The sequence below is a fragment of the Pundamilia nyererei genome, unplaced genomic scaffold (assembly GCF_000239375.1).
Source record: "Pundamilia nyererei isolate P.nyererei 1_Seehausen unplaced genomic scaffold, PunNye1.0 scaffold00044, whole genome shotgun sequence".
Taxonomy (NCBI): Eukaryota; Metazoa; Chordata; class Actinopteri; order Cichliformes; family Cichlidae; genus Pundamilia; species Pundamilia nyererei.
In genome coordinates this window covers 3,234,254-3,253,639 of record NW_005187445.1, presented here as the reverse complement: position 1 = coordinate 3,253,639, position 19,386 = coordinate 3,234,254, and the positions used below count along the sequence as shown (strand labels likewise).

Below are 19,386 nucleotides of genomic sequence, written 5' to 3'. Positions count from 1 at the left end.
CTTTCTAAACTGTTGGTCGATGATCATTTGAGTGTCTTTGGGTCTTAACAACATTTACACAACCTTCATTTTAAATAGGTTGTTCATTCTTATTTTTCTGTGCATTTCCTGATGTTCTATATAGCAAAATGTCCATAGCTTGCGAGAATGTAGTTTATATCCATCGAACTGTTCTCTGCTTCAACAAGTGGTTAACGTGAATAGCTCAACCATGGATGCGCTTTGTTGTGCCCCTGTAAACTGTAATGGCTCAGTCACACTAGAGTAAAAATAGGACAACGGCCTTCTTGCAAATAGTTAAACTGGTTGTCCAGTGACTTCACCGATTTTGCATTTGGCAACTGATTTCAAGTAGTTGTGACAGCCTGCTGGCTAGCTTGCCTGCTGGGCTCCATCCATTGACTCATTTGGTTGTTAACTGGTTGTATTTGAGTACACTTCTATAGAAGAGCAAGGTTGCCTAGTGCTTACATCATTTTGCCTTAAATCGCCATCCTGCAGCCACTATGTCATTGTGAGGTTATGGCTGAACTCTGAAAGTAGCTGATGTTAGTTTCCGTGAATGTAGACCACAATATTGCCATTTCTCCAGCTCATCACAGTTAATTGCTGTATTATCACAGATAATAATACTTTTTTTCTTCATTTGTCTAAAGAAAAACTCCAGGGAAGCTTTGTTAAGACAAGTAACTCAAGTTGACTTCATTCAGTCGCAGACTGATAGACTGATTCTAACTTAGTGCCATTTTATCACCATGTTGCTGCATTGTTCATGCCACGGTCTTCAACCACTGTTGTCCTTCCAGCTACAGTCACACTAGACAAAACAGTGGTTGGAGACCACTGCCTGACCAAAAATATTGCACCTATGTGCAATCAGCTTGCAGTCTCCTGCCTCTGAAATGACCCTGATCACATGATCTCAGAAACCTGTGGAGGATGGATGGATGAATGCAAAAATACACTGGTGTTTGTCAATGCAGGGATCTAAAGCTCATAAGGAGAATCTTAAGGTGGACTCTGAATTAATAGAGAGGCAGTAAAAATGAATTAGCAATGATGTGACATGTGAGTACTTAGAAGATTTGGTTAGAAGCCTCGCAGGGGCATTCTAAAAAACCTGCAAATGTTTTGTTCACTTCACAACCTCCAAACAAGTTTTCTTAATTGCACAATGACTTAAAAATAAAACCCAGAGATGAAATAAAGGGAAGTAATAAAAGTAAGAGCAAACCAGAGATTAGAATGAGAAGATTTAGCAAAAGTAGCAAGGGCATCTAGAGTTTCTGTTACCATCAGCGCACACGAGGATTTCTGTTTTCATTAAGATGGAGAAAATTGTTAGCCATCCAACTTTTGGTAGCACTTCATAATCATGTTAAACTATTAAGCATCATTAAGGTATTAGTAAGTATTTGTATAGCAATACTCCTCCGTAGTATGCCACTTCTACATACAGATACTATTATTATGATGATGATTATGATTATTACTAGCAGTGATAGCTGTACATGGAGTAACAGATGAATAAATGTCTGTATTTATGAATAACATACTGAGGAGTAATGGTATATAAATGATGAATTAAGTACTTGCTAACACCTTACTGATGCTTAGTGTGACATAAAGTGATACCCAAGTTTCAATAGTCTAAGCACCTGTGCAATATCTGTAGTAGGGCTTAATAGATCTATCTATCGATCGATCGATCGATCGATCGTGTGGTATTGATAAGAAATGTCCTTAAAATGTTCAAAATGTGCTACAGAAGATATAACAGAAATGTTAAAGGCCCCAAAACAAAACCATGTGGCAATTTTTGTCAAATTGATGAGAATCACTCCAAAGCAGACCCCAATAAACCCACCCAGTATCTCAACCTATCAACCATAGCTTGGTCACTCACTGGTGACACGTTTCAGTGGAATACAGTGGGGCAAAAAAGTATTTAGTCAGCCACCGATTGTGCAAGTTCCCCCACCTAAAATGATGACAGAGGTCAGTAATTTGCACCAGAGGTACACTTCAACTGTGAGAGACAGAATGTGAAAAAAAAATCCATGAATCCACATGGTAGGATTTGTAAAGAATTTATTCGTAAATCAGGGTGGAAAATAAGTATTTGGTCAATAACAAAAATACAACTCAATACTTTGTAACATAACCTTTGTTGGCAATAACAGAGGTCAAACGTTTACTATAGGTCTTTACCAGGTTTGCACACACAGTAGCTGGTATTTTGGCCCATTCCTCCATGCAGATCTTCTCGAGAGCAGTGATGTTTTGGGGCTGTCGCCGAGCAACACGGACTTTCAACTCCCGCCACAGATTTTCTATGGGGTTGAGGTCTGGAGACTGGCTAGGCCACTCCAGGACTTTCAAATGCTTCTTACGGAGCCACTCCTTTGTTGCCCGGGCGGTGTGTTTTGGATCATTGTCATGTTGGAAGACCCAGCCTCGTTTCATCTTCAAAGTTCTCACTGATGGAAGGAGGTTTTGGCTCAAAATCTCACGATACATGGCCCCATTCATTCTGTCCTTAACACGGATCAGTCGTCCTGTCCCCTTGGCAGAAAAACAGCCCCATAGCATGATGTTTCCACCCCCATGCTTCACAGTAGGTATGGTGTTCTTGGGATGCAACTCAGTATTCTTCTTCCTCCAAACACGACGAGTTGAGTTTATACCAAAAAGTTCTACTTTGGTTTCATCTGACCACATGACATTCTCCCAATCCTCTGCTGTATCATCCATGTGCTCTCTGGCAAACTTCAGACGGGCCTGGACATGCACTGGCTTCAGCAGCGGAACACGTCTGGCACTGCGGGATTTGATTCCCTGCCGTTGTAGTGTGTTACTGACGGTGACCTTTGTTACTTTGGTCCCAGCTCTCTGCAGGTCATTCACCAGGTCCCCCCGTGTGGTTCTGGGATCTTTGCTCACCGTTCTCATGATCATTTTGACCCCATGGGATGAGATCTTGCGTGGAGCCCCAGATCGAGGGAGATTATCAGTGGTCTTGTATGTCTTCCATTTTCTGATGATTGCTCCCACAGTTGATTTTTTTCACACCAAGCTGCTTGCCTATTGTAGATTCACTCTTCCCAGTCTGGTGCAGGTCTACAATACTTTTCCTGGTGTCCTTCGAAAGCTCTTTGGTCTTGGCCATGGCGGAGTTTGGAGTCTGACTGTTTGAGGCTGTGGACAGGTGTCTTTTATACAGATGATGAGTTCAAACAGGTGCCATTCATACAGGTAACAAGTGGGGGACAGAAAAGCTTCTTACAGAAGACGTTACAGGTCTGTGAGAGCCAGAGATTTTCCTTGTTTGAGGTGACCAAATACTTATTTTCCACCCTAATTTACAAATAAATTCTTTACAAATCCTACCATGTGAATTCATGGATTTTTTTTTCACATTCTGTCTCTCACAGTTGAAGTGTACCTCTGGTGCAAATTACTGACCTCTGTCATCATTTTAAGTGGAGGAACTTGCACAATCGGTGGCTGACTAAATACTTTTTTGCCCCACTGTAAGCTCTAAAAGCCAGACTGAAATTTATCAAGAATCCTGTATTTGTATCAAACAGCTGTTCTCTCAGATGCTGAGGGTGAAGACTCAACCAGCTGTTAACTATTCTATTCGACTCCTAAAAAGACAAGAATCTAAAAAGAAACTAAAAACTCATGGAAAACGTTTGGATACATCAGGAGAGCAGCAGAGCTTTCCCCGTTTACTTCTGGATAATCAGGCTCCTTTTAACAACCAGAGGTGTCGCCCCTGCTGGCCAATGGTTTTTTTTTTTTTTTTCTTTTTTTTTTTCCCCTTCCTTTTCCTTTTTTGAGTTTTTTTTGGGGGGTTTTTTTGGGGGTAATTCGGCCCACATTTTCAGAGTCCGAAATCTTGTCTCCCCTCTGCATACTACCACCTTCTCCACCTCCCACCCCCCTCTCGCCTGTGTTCAGCCAGCTAGATTGAGTTCAGCCCCTTCGGCTGGAGGCTCGGGTTTATCTGGAACTAAAGAGAAAGCTATTCAGGAGCTGTGCGCCGCCAGGTGAAGGAAGGCTCCGTTTTGGACGCTGGGGGGGAGCGAGAGAGGACCGAGGGCCGGGGATTTGACTTTTTCTGTATAAACTCGGGTTTGTGAGGGCGAGTGGGGAGCTATGGCGGTGCTCTTTGCGCTTTGGGTGCTTTTATTGTCCCAACTATTGATATCATCCTCAGCCCAGGTAAGAGTTACTAAGTTATTACCCTTCTTTTTCTTTGCGCGTCATTGGTGATGGGTTTGTTTTTTACCTGCAGATCTCATGTAGTAAGCCAGTAATTTAAAAAGTGTGTCTTTTGTTTTGGTGACAGTGATGATGATGATGATGATGACAGAAGTGACTCTCTTCCGGCAGGTTTCAGGCAGACATTTACACACTACCTGAGAACCTGATGCTTTCTGTAAACCTTTTTCCTTAGTTGTACATATATTGTAATTAATCCTGACAAATTAAAGAGGAACTAAAATGAACAGGGGTGTCTCTGGTTCTGCAGGTTTGTTGCTCTGCAGTGTAATTGTGTGCAGGTGGCTCTCTTTTGCGCTAGTTAGTGAAGTCAGGCCGAACCTGTGGAATGCGCGGATTGGAGATCAGTGCGCACAATGAAACCTCTGTTCACTCCCTGACTGAGCTGAGCTGTGGAGCAAGTCTTTAGAGCAAAACTGTTGTATTGGGTGATCATAGCAGTACAGGTTTAATTGAAGAGGATTCTCATAGTGTTCTTACAGCACTGATTTGAATAATGATTTTCATCGTGATGTATATGGTTGCCGTTACATCGTTAATATTAGTTGTATTATTTTCTATCTCTCTCCCTCTCTCTTATTCAGTCTCACAGTCACTGTGTCAAAATATGCCAAACATTTATCACCACTTTCTGTTGCCTCCAAATTTTTACTGCATTCCATCAAAAGAGGGTTGATTCTCATTAATTTCATGTTCCAGAGGCCAGGCCTCAGAGGAGCTCCTGGCCTACAAGGACCCCCAGGGCCACCAGGAAGGGATGGCACTGACGTGAGTAGACCAAGGGTGTCTGCATATAAAAACACCTCTCTGTCACTTAGACTATTAAACATGCACCAAAGTTCAAGACGATGGGAGTTAAGAGTAGATGGTACGCACTTATATTTTTGTGGGTAATAAACCCACATTTATTTATTTATTTTAGATTTATTTTCATATTTTAAGCAAAATTGGGAGTAAAAGTAGAGAATAAGAATACAGACAGATGTTTTTTTTTAACCGAAAATTTAGCTTATATAGAAATTCACACTCAGTTACGTATGGTATACTATGGTTTGCTTGTGCTTAGGTGTGGATAGGTGATATTATTTATTAGCATTATTTGAGTGACTCCTCCCACAACCCCTCCTACAAGTATTAAATAATAATGATGGCTATTAGGTAGGCAGGCTTTAAGTTTATCTTGTGAACAGAGTTGTTCTAAATTAGAAAAACTTATGTTTTCTTGAAAAAAAACATTTTATTTTGTCTACAGTGCTCCTTAAGATGATTACAGGACTCATACAGTGTTAAGGCCATTATAGCATGTAGTTAGACAAATCAGAGAATACAGACAATGTTTTTACATTCCCCTGATGCCTTGCCTTTAAGGTTTTTATTGCAGGTAAGCATATGATGTTATAGTAAAAAAATAAATAGAGAGTAAAACAATAAAACAAGGCTTTATTTGCACAGGGATGAAGAGGAAATTGGATTACAGGCAAGCTAAGTAAAAAGAACAACTTTGCTAACGTTGCAGAGTACTCCCTTATCCTTTCTGATTTTTGTCAAACTAAACTAAAAAAAGAAAAACACTGAAAGCAAATGTTGTCCATGCCTGTCAGAAAACTTTTAGTTGTGACTCCAGTGAAGCTTAGGCTAACAGAGGGCCCATTCATACATTCCCCAACCCCGTGAGACCATCTGAAGTTACACCTCATACCTCCTGCCTGCACCTTCAGCACCCCTCCCCTATACAAACCAAACTGTCATGTGACCGGTCAGCATCAGGTCGCTGACTGGTTTGGTAGTGTTTGCTCTTCCCCAGTCACAGCAGAAGCTAAACATTGTATAGAGTGAAGCAACCCACAGTCTCACTGCTTCAGTTACCTACAACACTAAGTTACTGATGAGTATTAAAGATGGGCTAATGCTAGCTCTCCAATAAAACACTAAAGTTTTTGGGTCTGTGTAGCAGTGGCTTTGAAATTTGTCTCTTTCAAGATTAGCTTGAAAACAAATTTACTTCTTTTTTTTTTAAATCTGATTAACAGGGTAAACCAGGACCTCCCGGTCTGCCAGGGAAACCAGTAAGTATTCCAACAATTTTAGCAAAGTGTGTTTTATTCAGCCACAACTATAAGCATGCACCTAACTGTAAGTGTTTTTCTTGCACCTTTTGAGTTCCTCAAAATAGGTCAAATTATTGTAAAATGGTGTTAAATAGCTGCAACTTGTTTAAAGACCATGATCCAGAGACAGAATTGTTTCTCCTCCGCTTGAAGTAAAATGCATATCCATGAACTATGGAGCAAAGAAAGGCTGCCATTTAAATTTAAATAGTGAATATGCAACTCACTAACAATTAACTAGATGTGCAAAACAAATAAATTAAGCGTAACATTATTAGGAGTCTTTCCTACTGCTTCATAAGTAATCAGACTAACCTGCCTTCAGTCAAAAGAAAACATCACCTTGGTGCCTTAAATAACCTGAAATCAGAAATGTGTTACTTTACAGTCTTTCTTTTAGGTTTTCCCTTTAACGTGTTTACCTTTATTTTAGTTTGATGATGATTTTGTGACACAAGAAGAAGAAATCAGTTGTTTATCTGGGATGTAAATTACTCACTCTGCTTTTGTAGGGTCCCAAAGGGAAAGCAGGAAAACCAGGGGGACCAGGACAACAAGGACTGCCGGGACTTCCAGGTGTCGATGTAAGTGTCTGATAAGCAAACACAGCCAGTCCTTAAACTAACAGGACACCAGCTCTGTTTTTATCTGTACACAAACATAGAGATGCTATAAAATGACCAGTTACTGTTTAAAACATCATTGCACTTCCTCTCCAGGGTTTGACAGGTCCCGATGGTCCTCTTGGCAGGGATGGACCCCCAGGAGAACCAGTAAGTTTTTCTCAGTTTTATGAGCTTTCTGGGACACTGCGAATACATTTAAAGATGCACTAGCTGGGTTTAAAGACCTCCTATCTACTTCACACTGGCCTTCATAATTTAGCTGAAGTCAGCCACTTGCAAGACGCATGTAGGAACGAATGCATGCAAACTCTGCATGTTGATTCTGTTGCATGAAGATGCTTAAGAGGCCTAACAGGGACAAGGTCTGTGCTTTCTCTGTCAGCCTGGATTTGTCAAGCTGGCTCAGCCTCCTAGTGGGAATATTTTTAATGAGGGATCAGAATCGGATTTATTTCTACTGCTTCCATAATCCGGCTAGGAATGCACACAGTTTCCCACCAATCTGTGAAACCATGGGAGATAATGAACTCTTGCTCCAATGCCGAGGGTAAACTGGTATTATCCTATCAGAGGCACAAGAGAAGACAGAATTACAGCACCTATGACATCAACTGCTGCTGCATCTTAAAATGAAACAGGAAGGCTTTTCTTTACCACTGTGAATATATGAATATAACATATGATATGATAAAGACCGTGTGGCCACTATAAAATGGCTTCAAAGTGACCAACTAGACAGATAATGCTCTCACTCTCCAAGCCCCTTAGCAATTCCACTAATTAGCCAACTTAATGAGGAAGCTTGTGTCAACCCATGTCACTGATTACTCAGACGACTACACTGTTACTGCTGGCTCATAGTACTGAAGAGTCATGCAAAGACAAACAGGATTAAAGTGCTAAAGTCTTTGACAGAGTCAAAGTACAACTAACTGAATCAGACAAAGTAAAATCTGTGTGAGTGTATACACAGCAACATCACAACCATTTGTTTATGATTTGTGTGACAGTATGTCCTATTACACGCTGAGGAATGGAGCGAATTAGTGTAACATTGCTGTGTTACATCTGTTTGTTTGGAGTCATTTTGCCAATCGTCCTCTGAGGCACCACAAATACAGCTGGGAGGAAGTAAACAAAGGAGAACTAAAAGAAAAGAAGACGGGGCACCTCAGCAGACCACAGTTTGATCATTTAGTCCAATAACTTGAAAAATAATTATTGAAAAAGCATCTTATCACTGTGTCCTCCACAGCTAGCCTAAATCTTGGCTAGAAAACCAAACTTAGGCCCAGCCAATGAGATTATCTGTTTTTATCTTGCTATTGCTCTTTCTTTCTTTCTTTTGTTTGTTTGTTTGTTTGTTTGTTTGTTTGTTTGTTTAGTTGGGAGGGCATCATTGTATAAATATTACACATGAGTTCAAATAATATTTTATTTGTAATGTGCAATACTAAATATTTGACGATATGCTTTTGTTCTGAGACCTCCCCGTCCTCCCATGCACGTGTGAAAAAGTGTCATAACGACACACGAGATGCTCACAAAAAAGCAGTCTTTACAGCTCAGCCCAAAAAAGCCCTTTAGCTCACATATTTCACACGATTCACACGTTTTTTTTGCCGACATCTTCCAGTACTGATGATGGGAGAGTCCATCTGCTAAAGTCTTCTGCAGTGCATCCCACAGATTGTCTCTGGGGTTGAGATCTGGAATCTGTGGTGGACAATCCACGAGTGAAAATGATGTCTAATGCCTCGTGAACCACACTTTCACAGTTTGAGCCAGAAGAATCCTGGCACTGGCATCTTGGAACATGCCTCTGCCATCAGGGAACAAAAAATCCATTGATGGAAAAACCAGGTCGTTCCACATATTCAGGTAGTTAGCTGATCTCATTTTTTCAGGTACATAACGTTGCTCAGTGTACGCCTCCAATTCAGTGCAAGAATCTCATATTTTTTCTATGTTCATGTTCATGGACATTCATTCTAATATTTTGTCATGTGAGCACAAATTTTTGAGTGACATATTTAGAGATAATAAGATAAGATAAGATAACCTTTATTAGTCCCACATGTGGGAAATTTGTTTTGTCACAGCAGGAAGTGGACAGTGCAAAAGTTATGAAGCAAAAATTAGAATACAATAAGAATAAATACAGTCCACAACTGTACAGAATAGAATAAAATAAAATACTATATACAGTAGAATAAAATAAAATATACAATAGAATAAAAATAGAATACAAATGCTGTATACAACTGAGTAAAAATACAACGATGCCAGAAAAGAGTATTGCATTGTTGTAATTGTTTGTATTGTATTGTAATTGTTGTGTCAGAGGCACATATTTTGTCCAGAGAAAGCAGGAAGGAACCATCATTGCAAACAAGAAATCAAACCTTTAAAAGAGATCACAGCCATTGAATTTGAACCCAGACAATAACCTTTTTCTAAATCCAAGGTAGTAATTCTTAATGCCTAACTTAAACCAAGTTGAATTTAGGCCCCTTGCATGAGCAGTGAAATGATTTGCTCCATCCCCAACCCATCCAAGTCCTCCAACCTTTATTTTTCATTTATATGCCATAAATAGTAGCAGATCACAGATCTGATACAGCATGACAGCAGGTGTTTGGTTGGGCACGGGTTGCAAAGTGGCTTGCAAATGCACAAAAACGGCAGACAGACCAAGACAAATTCAGCACTGCATGATATTAACCAACTGGATGCATAAAGTGGCATCAGATGAGTGTTCAGCTGATGTAGCTCTGTTGTTAAGATCAGGTGATCTACCAGAACTGTGGGCTGGCTCTTCCTGACCTAACACTAGGCTGAAATGTATTGCCAAAACTATGGAAGCTTGCGTCGAGATAGACGTTGTACTGTTTGAAACTATTTTTTTCATTTAGAATAAGTTGATGTTTATCACCAGTACTGTTCATCCTGCTGGAATAGCAGACTTTATTAACACATAAAACACAAACTCTTGCAGACAGGCTACTTTAAAGCTAAAGTGTATATATATAAAAAGGAAAAAAATCAGAATTTCTGTTATGTCTATATGTGAGCATTTATTGTAGCGTCTCTACTTTACAATATAAAGTGCCTTGGGGTGAGTGTTTTTATGAGTTGGCGCTATATAAATAAACTGAACTGAATTGAATAGAATGGGCCTTAAAAGTTTCTGCTAGGTGTGATTATGCCTGAGAGGCTGATTGTGATTTTGTGTATCTACAGGGTGAAGCAGGTCCTCCTGGGCCACCTGGACCTCCTGTAAGTAACCCCACATGTGTAAAACCTAACAAGCCTTTATTTTCCTCTTCTCTTATAAGTAAGCGCATGACTGAAGCTACTGTTACACAGAATATTTCCCTAAAATACTTTTACCCACAGTAATTATTAAACCTACAGCAGTTACTTTTTTCTGACTTTATTATTTCATGCTGAGAGAATACCTTTCTGTACTTGTGCTCCTGTTAAGTCAGGTTTATGATCAGCTCTTGCCTGACTCGCGACAAAATGTGACACTCAGTGTCACATTTTGTCTTAGGATTACTCAGATGTCATATACATAAGCGCACACTAGCCTCAAAGCAACAATCCATGAGAAATATTCTCTTGGTGGATATTGTTTCAGTGTGTGAATCTAATCATTTCCCAGGTGTTTGTGACTTAATTTGCCTTCCTGTGTCTTCCGTAGGGCAGAGGGAGACCAGGAGCTTCAGTGAGTACACAGCACTGTCTTTTTATGTTGTTCTGGGGGAGTACACCTGTGGTGTCCTTTTTTTATTTATTCATTTTTGCTTATTTGCATTCTGCGATTAGATGCTCGTTATTCTTTGATGTAGTTCAGACAGTGTGCGGCATATGTACTCTGGTGGCATGCGAACACCCAGTCTCTTTTGTTTCTAGGGACTTCCCGGCACCAACGGGTTGCCAGGCGGACCCGGACCCCAGGGCCCAGTGGTGAGTGTCTCTAATTAAGATCTCCTGTCATCATTTAGGGATTTCTTCATTCAAATAAGAATGAGGTAGTCTGTTTCATTTCTGTAACTACAGGAAACTCTTATGTTCCACTTGATTTTTAATGTGAAAAGATAATCGCAGAAAATGTATACACGAGCCTCTGCAGCAGAAACAATAAGCTACAGTAAAGCTAACAGATCCTGTGATCTCAGCTTCAAATCAACCACGACAACATTGCCCTAAATTTCTGTATACTGTAGCAGGAGGATAAGAATAACCACTGACCGAGAAGGACATATCGTCAGTGTTTCTACTGGGTCACACTTTATTTAGGCTGAACTCAGCTCATTTGTAAAAGCTCAGTAGGTTTCCAAAACCCCGCAGGCCTGTTAGACGTCAGTGCAATGTTCAGGCTACTCTCAGAATTACTATAGCAACGGGTCATCGGTTGTTCACTGAATAATCATAAATAGTGTTTGATATGGGTTTTCTACAAAAAAAGTCTAGCAAGACCTTTAAATGAAATTATTCTGATTGCTCTAGAGGTTTCAAGTTTACTTCACTCTGTACAGTTAAGCTCAAACAACAGTGTGAAATGAAAACAAGAAAATCACTTTTTTTTGAGTATAGTACAAAGAAAATTCCTGATTTTAATCTAGTTCCATCACAACCTTCCAAAGTCTTTTATCCTGAGATGCTGAAGGTGCTTCTGCTTCCCCTGATGTTCCTCTGTGTGTTTCTCAGGGTCCTGAGGGTCTTCCAGGACTACCTGGACCTACTGGCCCAGATGGACTCCCAGTAAGTGCAGTTATCATTGTATATCTGGTGTTGGTACAGTAGCCACATTGTCATATTTTCCCAGTCACCCAGTGGATATCAGGAAAAGCACTAAAAAACAAAGAATGCAGCAAAGTCACGTTTAAAGTAAATGTCGCCGTATTTCTCACTTGTGTGTGTTGTCATTATTCAATCTTTCAGGGTCTTCCCGGTACACTTCATGATCTCAATGGAGACCTTCTGGTAAGTGTTTCTTGTGAAAACGGTGTGATTGCAGAAAAATGAAGATGTGCTCTCTACATGCACTGGCTGTAGAGGTCTCAGTTTTTTGTCTCTGTACTCTGCAGTGTCCTGCAATCTGCCCCCCTGGCCCGCCTGGTCCTCCGGGAATGCCGGGATTCAAGGTAAACAGAGTTTTGGGGGTTTTTGTTTTGTGTTGTTTTTTAAGCACAATGCTAGACCAAAGGTGGCCGACAGGAAAGAGTCATACTATAAAAAGCAATTTAAGTAGCACTAACAAAAGTGTTTCAGAAATGTAAGATGACCTTCTCAGAATGCATCTGCTGCTACAGCCTATATCTACTAACCTACCAACAGCAATGTAGCATGGCATTGCTCATGAAAAAAACAATGTATGGAGTTAAAATGCACAAAACTAAATGTTTGGCATTCCATTAAAATTAAATTTAAAATGAGCTGAATTGTGGGAGCATTGCTTAAATGATCCGTAGTCCATCACAACTGCACAGAGGAAGCTGTGTGGTGAAAAGAAGAAGCAGAGGTGTTATTGTCATACAGTTTATTAGATCTAGATCACAGTAAACCCAAAATGTTGCTGAAATCTCCCAGTGTGTAAATATAAGCACTCGGCTTATGACGGCATTCACTTCTGTGTGTGTTTGTGTTCATTTAGGGTCACACTGGGCATAAAGGAGACAAGGGAGAACCTGGAAAAGATGGAGAGAAAGTGAGTTAGATATATGGCTTGAAGATTTTTTCCTGTTTCTGTTATTATTATTATTTTATATTACGGCGGAAATGAGCTTCCTCCGAAGGGTGGCTGGCCTCTCCCTTAGAGATGGGGTGAGAAGTTTGGCCATCCGGGAGGGGCTCAGAGTAGAGCCGCTGCTGCTGCACATCGAAAGGAGCCATCTGACAAGGATGCCTCCTGGGTGAGGTGTTCCGGGCATGTCCCACCGGGAGGAGGCCCCGGGGCAGACCCAGGACACGCTGGAGAGATTATATCTCTCGGCTGGCCTGGGAACGCCTTGGTGTTCCCCCGGATAAGCTGGAGGAGGTGGCTGGGGAGAGGGAGGTCTGGGCCTCTCTGCTTAGGCTGCTGCCCCCGCGACCCGGCCTTGGATAAAGCGGATGAAGATGGATGGCTGAAAAGAGAATCAATATCTTTCTGTGATTTAATGTTTACATTTTGCCCTGTTTTGTCTCTAGGGTGATGCTGGACCACCGGGTCCACCAGGTCTTCCTGGCACTGTGGGTCTGCAGGTGAGATTTGCCCACATAAGTTTTGCTGATTTAATGCACTACGACAAGGATTTTCTGAAGAATTATTTGATGATAATAGGTTGTTGTTGTTGTCTTTTGTTGTGCTTTCAAAATGTTCAAATGCTGTGTTTCAGGGTCCACGTGGTCTAAGAGGTTTACAAGGCCCAATGGGACCTGTAGGCGACAGAGTAAGTAGCTTTTACCTGTTTTCACTCAGTAGATGTAGATTTGTGTCAGGGTGTTTCTTTTGACCTCGTTCTCTGTTTGTCCCCAGGGCTTCCCTGGTTTCAGAGGCAAGCCTGGCATCCCTGGCATTATTGGAAAGACAGTGAGTCTCCCAATGTTTATATCACAAAAATAGAAAGAGTTTATTAGTGCTGGTTAGTAGTTCACAGCTTAAATAAATGGCAGATCCCATCAATGAATAGCTGTGTGTGTGTTTAATCTGATGTTTCCAGGGTGGTGGCGGAGAAAAAGGACCACAGGGATTCAAAGGACCCAAAGGAGAAATAGTATGTAAAAGAATTTTGATCTGTGATTTGAGCGTATACATAAGATGTAAATATCAAGTCTCAATGTGTCTTTTAACAGGGTAAAATTGGTCCCAAAGGAGCTTCTGGTGGACCAGGGCCCAAAGGAGAGCCTGTAAGTGCAAATATACAGAATTTAAGATTCTATATTTATATCACCTGTCAGAACAATGCGAGTCATATCTGATGGATTCAACAGGGTATTCCTGGCAGAGATGGCAAAGACGGAACCCCAGGGTTGGATGGTGAGAAGGTAAGATGCTTTTTTTTTTTTTAAATCTTTTGTTTTAACTGCTTAATTAAAGAGATTTTACACCAACTATGACGTCTGTCTGCTGACAGGGCGATCCTGGACGCCACGGGGTAGTTGGAGAGAAAGGACCAAATGGCCTTCCTGTAAGTGTTATTAATAATCACCACTTTCATCACTGCCATGAGAGTCGCCTTCACTTTCTGTGCTTTATGATGTACATTCATGTCATTTTTGGGGGGTTCTAGGGTCTGCCAGGAAAGGCTGGTACAACAGGATCTAAAGGAGAAGCTGTGAGTATCACCACAAAATCTATTCTAACTTTAAAACTATGATTAGAAACATGGAGGAAAACTGTTATGTTCTCGTTCCTTTACACCAGGGTGATCCAGGAAAGCCCGGGGAGATGGGACCCTCTGGAGAGCCAGGGATTCCTGTATGTATCTGATGGTGCTTTTAGGGAGTTACAGTCTAATAAATGTGTCACTTGACCCAGCAGGTGAGCTCTCTAAACTTTTCTGACTTGTCTGCAATTTCTTTCACTTCTCTTCAGGGTGAGATTGGCATCCCAGGAGAGAGGGGGATAGCAGGTCCAAGAGGAGTGGCGGTAAGTTAATGATCACGCTGTATATTAAGTGAAATCGTGCACTATCTGTTGGTGCATTGCTGAAATTCTAGCATTGCTATTTTAAAAAAAATCAGAAAAAGCCTCAATATAAGCTCTGCCACATTATTAAAATTCCTGCTGCACATCTTTTGATTATAACCCATTTATAGAATTTAGGCTTAGGAGTTTCCAATACTTTAAAGTTTGCTTCTTTAATGACCAGTAGGCAGTTTTTAAAGCACAATGGCTGAAAAAGAGATGGGATTAACAGAGCCCAAAGTAAAAGGCTAAAACGAGGAGCAGTCTACAACATGGTACTAAATTGGAATTAAATGAACCACTGGCCTTCCATGTGAATGATAATCTCGAAGAGTGCTAGGAGTATTTTTCTCTGATTCAGTGACTTACTAAGGTGGAGTAATGGAGCGATACCTACAGGGAGAGCAGGTATTCATGAGGGAAGAATTTATAAACAGAGAGATCTTTGTTTTTCACATCAGAGCCTGCGGCAAGGAAAGAAAGATAAAACTCGCAACGGAATTAACACCCCTACTATCACACAACGCACTGCATAATAAATCCTGCCTCACATAACGACCTCCTGCATTTGTTTAGTTTCTCTTACCCGAATCAAAAGAAGGAAGCATCATTAATTTCCAGTGCTTTTTTTTTTTTTTTTAGTGCTTCATGTTTTCTAGAAAAATGACATGACTATGTCTCTTTCTGACAGGGAGGTATTGGACCAGTGGGCAACCCTGGGCCTCGGGGAGTGAAAGGCTTCCAGGTAGTTGCTTTAAATGATTTATCATTATCATTTTTTCTTATTACTATTTCTTAATTTAATGACTTTGTGTCATGTGCTGCAGGGAGTCAAAGGAGACTTGGGAGATCCGGGTCTTCCAGGACCAACGGGAATTCGTGGAGAATTTGGTGACAGGGTGGGTTTTTAATTATTCAGGAGAATGATGTCCCTGTAACATCTTAAAATGTCTATTTTGTCACCCCAGTAGTCCAAAATGCAAATGTGACCAGTTTACAGCTGAAGTAGAATATGAAAGCAAGAAATGTAAAGTGATGTAGTGACTGACTTATTTGTTGCTAAAAAAAACCCCAACCCCAGTATAAAACAAACATGGACATGTGTAGGTGTGTCCCCGCGTATCTCCACACAATCACAGTGGAGACGTGTGACTGTCCAGCTGTGTTCACGTTAGGACACTGTATCCCACTGTATTACCATCCTGTCTCAGTCTTAGTGGTATAAACTCAAACTGCAGCCCAGCACAGACACAAAGTGGCCTCCTGTTCAGAACATGAGGACAGAACAAAGCCAGCCTTTATACCAGTCCTGGTTCCCCTCAACCAGCCCACCGTGCTTCCTTTCATCCCCCACCCCCATCCTTTTCCCAGCCAGCCGGCCTTCAATAAATATCTCTGCATGCCTCTTATTTATTCTCTCATTCTCTTTTTTTCAATCCTATAGGGCCCAGTCGGGGCTTCTGGACCTAAAGGAGACATGGTAAGTCACCAACATCTCCACTGATGTCCTGTGATAGTTTTCATCCAGCTTTTTGAAAAGTAAACTAAAGAAATGATTATTTTATATGTATAGTCCTGCAAATACATCGATTTTTCATAAGCTTATAAGATGAAAGACTTTCTTCAGTTATGAGTTATGTCACATGCAGTTCAGATCTCACGTTGTCATTTCAGGGTGTTGCAGGAAGTGATGGGTTACCAGGAGAGAACGGAGATCCTGTAAGTGTTTTCGTCATTGTCTGAATACTAACACTGTGCGGTGTTCGTAACCTACAGAGCAGTTACTGTGTTTGCAGTAGTTAGTTGTACTCTTGGTACAGAGGCTAAGACCATTCCACCTACTCAAGTACATGCACGTGTCTTTAACGCACTTCATTGTTTTGTACAAGTGTATTTGGCTCCACGGGTCCTTTCACACGGGTTTTATGGTGCTGGACAAAAAGTTTTAGGGAGGTATCTTTTAGTTTTTGCTGCCAATGGATCAGAAAACACTGAAAATATGGATATTTGTACATAATTATAAACAATTTTTTAAATCTACTTATTCTGATAGTGTATTTCTCTGTATTTTAGCATGACTTTGGGCTCTTATCTATTGTCTTTATCCCCTCTTTTTTTTATTCAAAGCTGCATGAAAGATGCTGTACCAAACAATGTTTGACTGTTTGAATGCTGCATACTGTCCTGTAATATAACGTTTTCAGAATTATCTAAAACAATGTCCTTATTTCCAGGGTCCCTTTGGGCCAGTGGGACAAAAAGGGCAGGTGAGCTATATTTCCTGTTACATTTTACAATGTTTTGTGCTTTTACATCTTAGAAATCAGCTTTTTATCACCAAACTATTAACATCTATTAACACCAAACATAGATCAGATGTTGTGTGTGGGTGTAATTAGCAGCAAGTTTGTTCCAAACTCCCTCTGTTTCTGCTCCCTCACTAAACATTTAAAACTGGCACCTAGCTCTGAGCTTTTGCCTACTTATCAGAGTCACTGCACATGATTCAGCCTCACATTCCATGTTTAATAGGATTAATTAGAGATAGGTATTGCTGCTTTAGCTTTATTGGCCTGTTTGCTGCTATGGCCACGAGGGAAAGGCGAGTAACATTAAGCTGCAGCACAATTTATGTAATTAGAGACAGCACTGATGAGCCACCCTCTCTTAGTCTCATTTACTGTTTGCTGTGCTAGTTGGAGTAATTATCAAGCAACAAGATGCCACCCTCGCGTTGTTTCAACAGACCCAGTTTGCTCCTCATTTGGTGTTTAGTCAGCGATCAAATGTTATGGATGTTTTCAGCTTCAGTTTGGAATAAATCAATTTGTTTTTGCAAACATAATGAGCTATTTAACAGATAATTGTTGTTGATTGTAGCCGGGGAAGCGAGGTGAACTGGGGCCTAAAGGCGTGACGGGTCCACAAGGAGAGGTTGGGGGAAGAGGGCTTCCAGGAAAAGAAGGCCCAATGGGCTTCCAAGGGGAACAGGGTGTGCCTGGACTTCCAGGAAAGAGAGGTGTACCTGTAAGTGTGCTGTTCTTTTTTTTCTTTTCTTTTTTGACTGCACAAAACTACCTGGTTAGAACATATAGATGTAAATGGTTTCATATAAACTGCCTCAAATCTGGTGTTTCAGGGTAAACTGGCAAGTGAGCAACACATCAGAGAGCTATGTGGCCCAATGATTGATGGTGAGAGATCCTAATTCAATCTTCACGTGTAACTCATTCTATTGTCAAATATATATATATATATGTATATATTTTTTTAAATGTGGGGTTTTTACCATTTGTTGCTTCTCCAACATGTAGATCAGGTTGCACAACTGGCTGCCAACCTGCGAAGACCCCTGGCACCTGGAATGGTGGGCCGCCCCGGCCCTCCAGGGCCGCCAGGAAAGCCAGGAGTTGCAGGCTCTATTGGGCATCCAGGTGCCCGAGGTCCACCAGGGTACCGAGGCCTGCCAGGAGAACTTGGAGATCCAGGTCCCAGAGGTATGAAAAATGAAACATGTCACAGGAGCACAAAAATAATTTCACTGCTGTTTAGCCTTACGGTTGCATAATCAGATGGTTAACATCAATGATAGAAGACATACTCAGATCCTTCACTCAAATAGCAATAGTACACAAGTACCAGTAAACACGTTGTATTAAAAGACATATTAGCAACATAACAACTTAACTAATTAAAAAATAAAAATATTCATTTTAGATGGAAAGAGATTTAATCATTCATTACTTCAGTGTAGAAACAATACATGAGATATTTAAGGCTGCTGATTACCAGCAAAAGATTGTGAGATGATTATTGGGCTAAAAAACTTTCTTGCTACCCAAATATGAATTCTGTTTTCTTACTTTTGTTTGCTTTTCCTTACTAAAATATTGGATCATTTGATCTAGCTAAGCCTCGAGCAGTTACTTCCATAAAACCATCCCGAGTTTTTGGGGTTAAGAGAGAGCCATATTTGGTGGAAAAGCTAATTAGTCATGACAAAAAGCCCCACTGGGATTTTTATAAGAGGCAAGACACAAAGGTTTGAATTCACTGAAAAGTTTAAACTGGTATAAAAAGGAAACATGTAAACTGTACTTTAGCACAACACCTATGTAAATGCACTTTGTTTCCACCACCGATTGAAATTTTCTGTTTTCACAACAGGTGATGTTGGTGAGGCAGGTGATAAGGGATTCATTGGTAAAGCCATTGATGGGCCTCCCGGAGACCAAGGATACCAAGGTATGTGCTCTCATACGGAGAACTTCCATCTGAACCAGTCATTTTCTTTTTTATACCTACATTTGAACTACTGTTCTAAACATCCACTCATCTCAGACTTTGACTTGTCAAACAGACATAAGTGTATAAGTCTTCTGTCACTCCTGCAACTTCTAACTACAGCACATTCCCACAGGTCTTCCAGGGGTACCTGGAATTGTTAAAGATGGGCGCGATGGTTCTCCAGGAGATCCAGGTGAGCCCGGAGAGCCAGGCAGAGTAGGCAGGACTGGGCACCAAGGACCTCCTGGAATCTGTGACACATCAGCTTGTCAGGGAACATCACCTGCTGGGAAATCCTCTAACCCCAAAAACAATTAAGCATAAGTTCCTGCACCCTGACACCATCCACTCCGAGGTGAGAGTTATAAGTGAGGATAAAAGGAATGAAAGAAGAGTG

At 40.9% G+C, this 19,386-nt stretch overlaps 1 protein-coding gene across 1 annotated transcript; it reads left to right on the top strand.

Annotated features, from left to right (window-relative positions):
- The first annotated feature begins 4,018 nt into the window (after positions 1-4,018).
- col9a3 (collagen, type IX, alpha 3) lies at positions 4,019-19,330 on the top strand. The gene is made up of 32 exons (XM_005731789.2): positions 4,019-4,230; positions 4,990-5,058; positions 6,321-6,356; positions 6,911-6,982; positions 7,118-7,171; positions 10,268-10,303; positions 10,731-10,754; positions 10,943-10,996; positions 11,741-11,794; positions 11,975-12,016; positions 12,121-12,177; positions 12,687-12,740; positions 13,223-13,276; positions 13,411-13,464; positions 13,551-13,604; positions 13,735-13,788; positions 13,868-13,921; positions 14,006-14,059; positions 14,149-14,202; positions 14,305-14,349; positions 14,439-14,492; positions 14,610-14,663; positions 15,394-15,447; positions 15,530-15,601; positions 16,147-16,182; positions 16,377-16,421; positions 16,937-16,969; positions 17,583-17,729; positions 17,842-17,896; positions 18,017-18,199; positions 18,870-18,947; positions 19,123-19,330. The coding sequence occupies exons 1-32, from the start codon at positions 4,165-4,167 to the stop codon at positions 19,305-19,307; spliced, it is 2,037 nt and encodes a 678-aa protein (XP_005731846.1). The 5' UTR covers positions 4,019-4,164; the 3' UTR covers positions 19,308-19,330.
- The last annotated feature ends 56 nt before the right edge of the window (positions 19,331-19,386 follow it).

What these genes read in the sequence shown, in the direction of transcription:
- col9a3 (XM_005731789.2), top strand. Translation starts at nt 4,165, where the DNA reads ATGGCGGTGCTCTTTGCGCTTTGGGTGCTTTTATTGTCCCAACTATTG. An exon ending in CAGGTCCAAGAGGAGTGGCG is followed by an intron (nt 14,664 to 15,393) that starts GTAAGTTAATGA and finishes TCTTTCTGACAG; the next exon opens with GGAGGTATTGGACCAGTGGG. An exon ending in GTGGAGAATTTGGTGACAGG is followed by an intron (nt 15,602 to 16,146) that starts GTGGGTTTTTAA and finishes TCAATCCTATAG; the next exon opens with GGCCCAGTCGGGGCTTCTGG.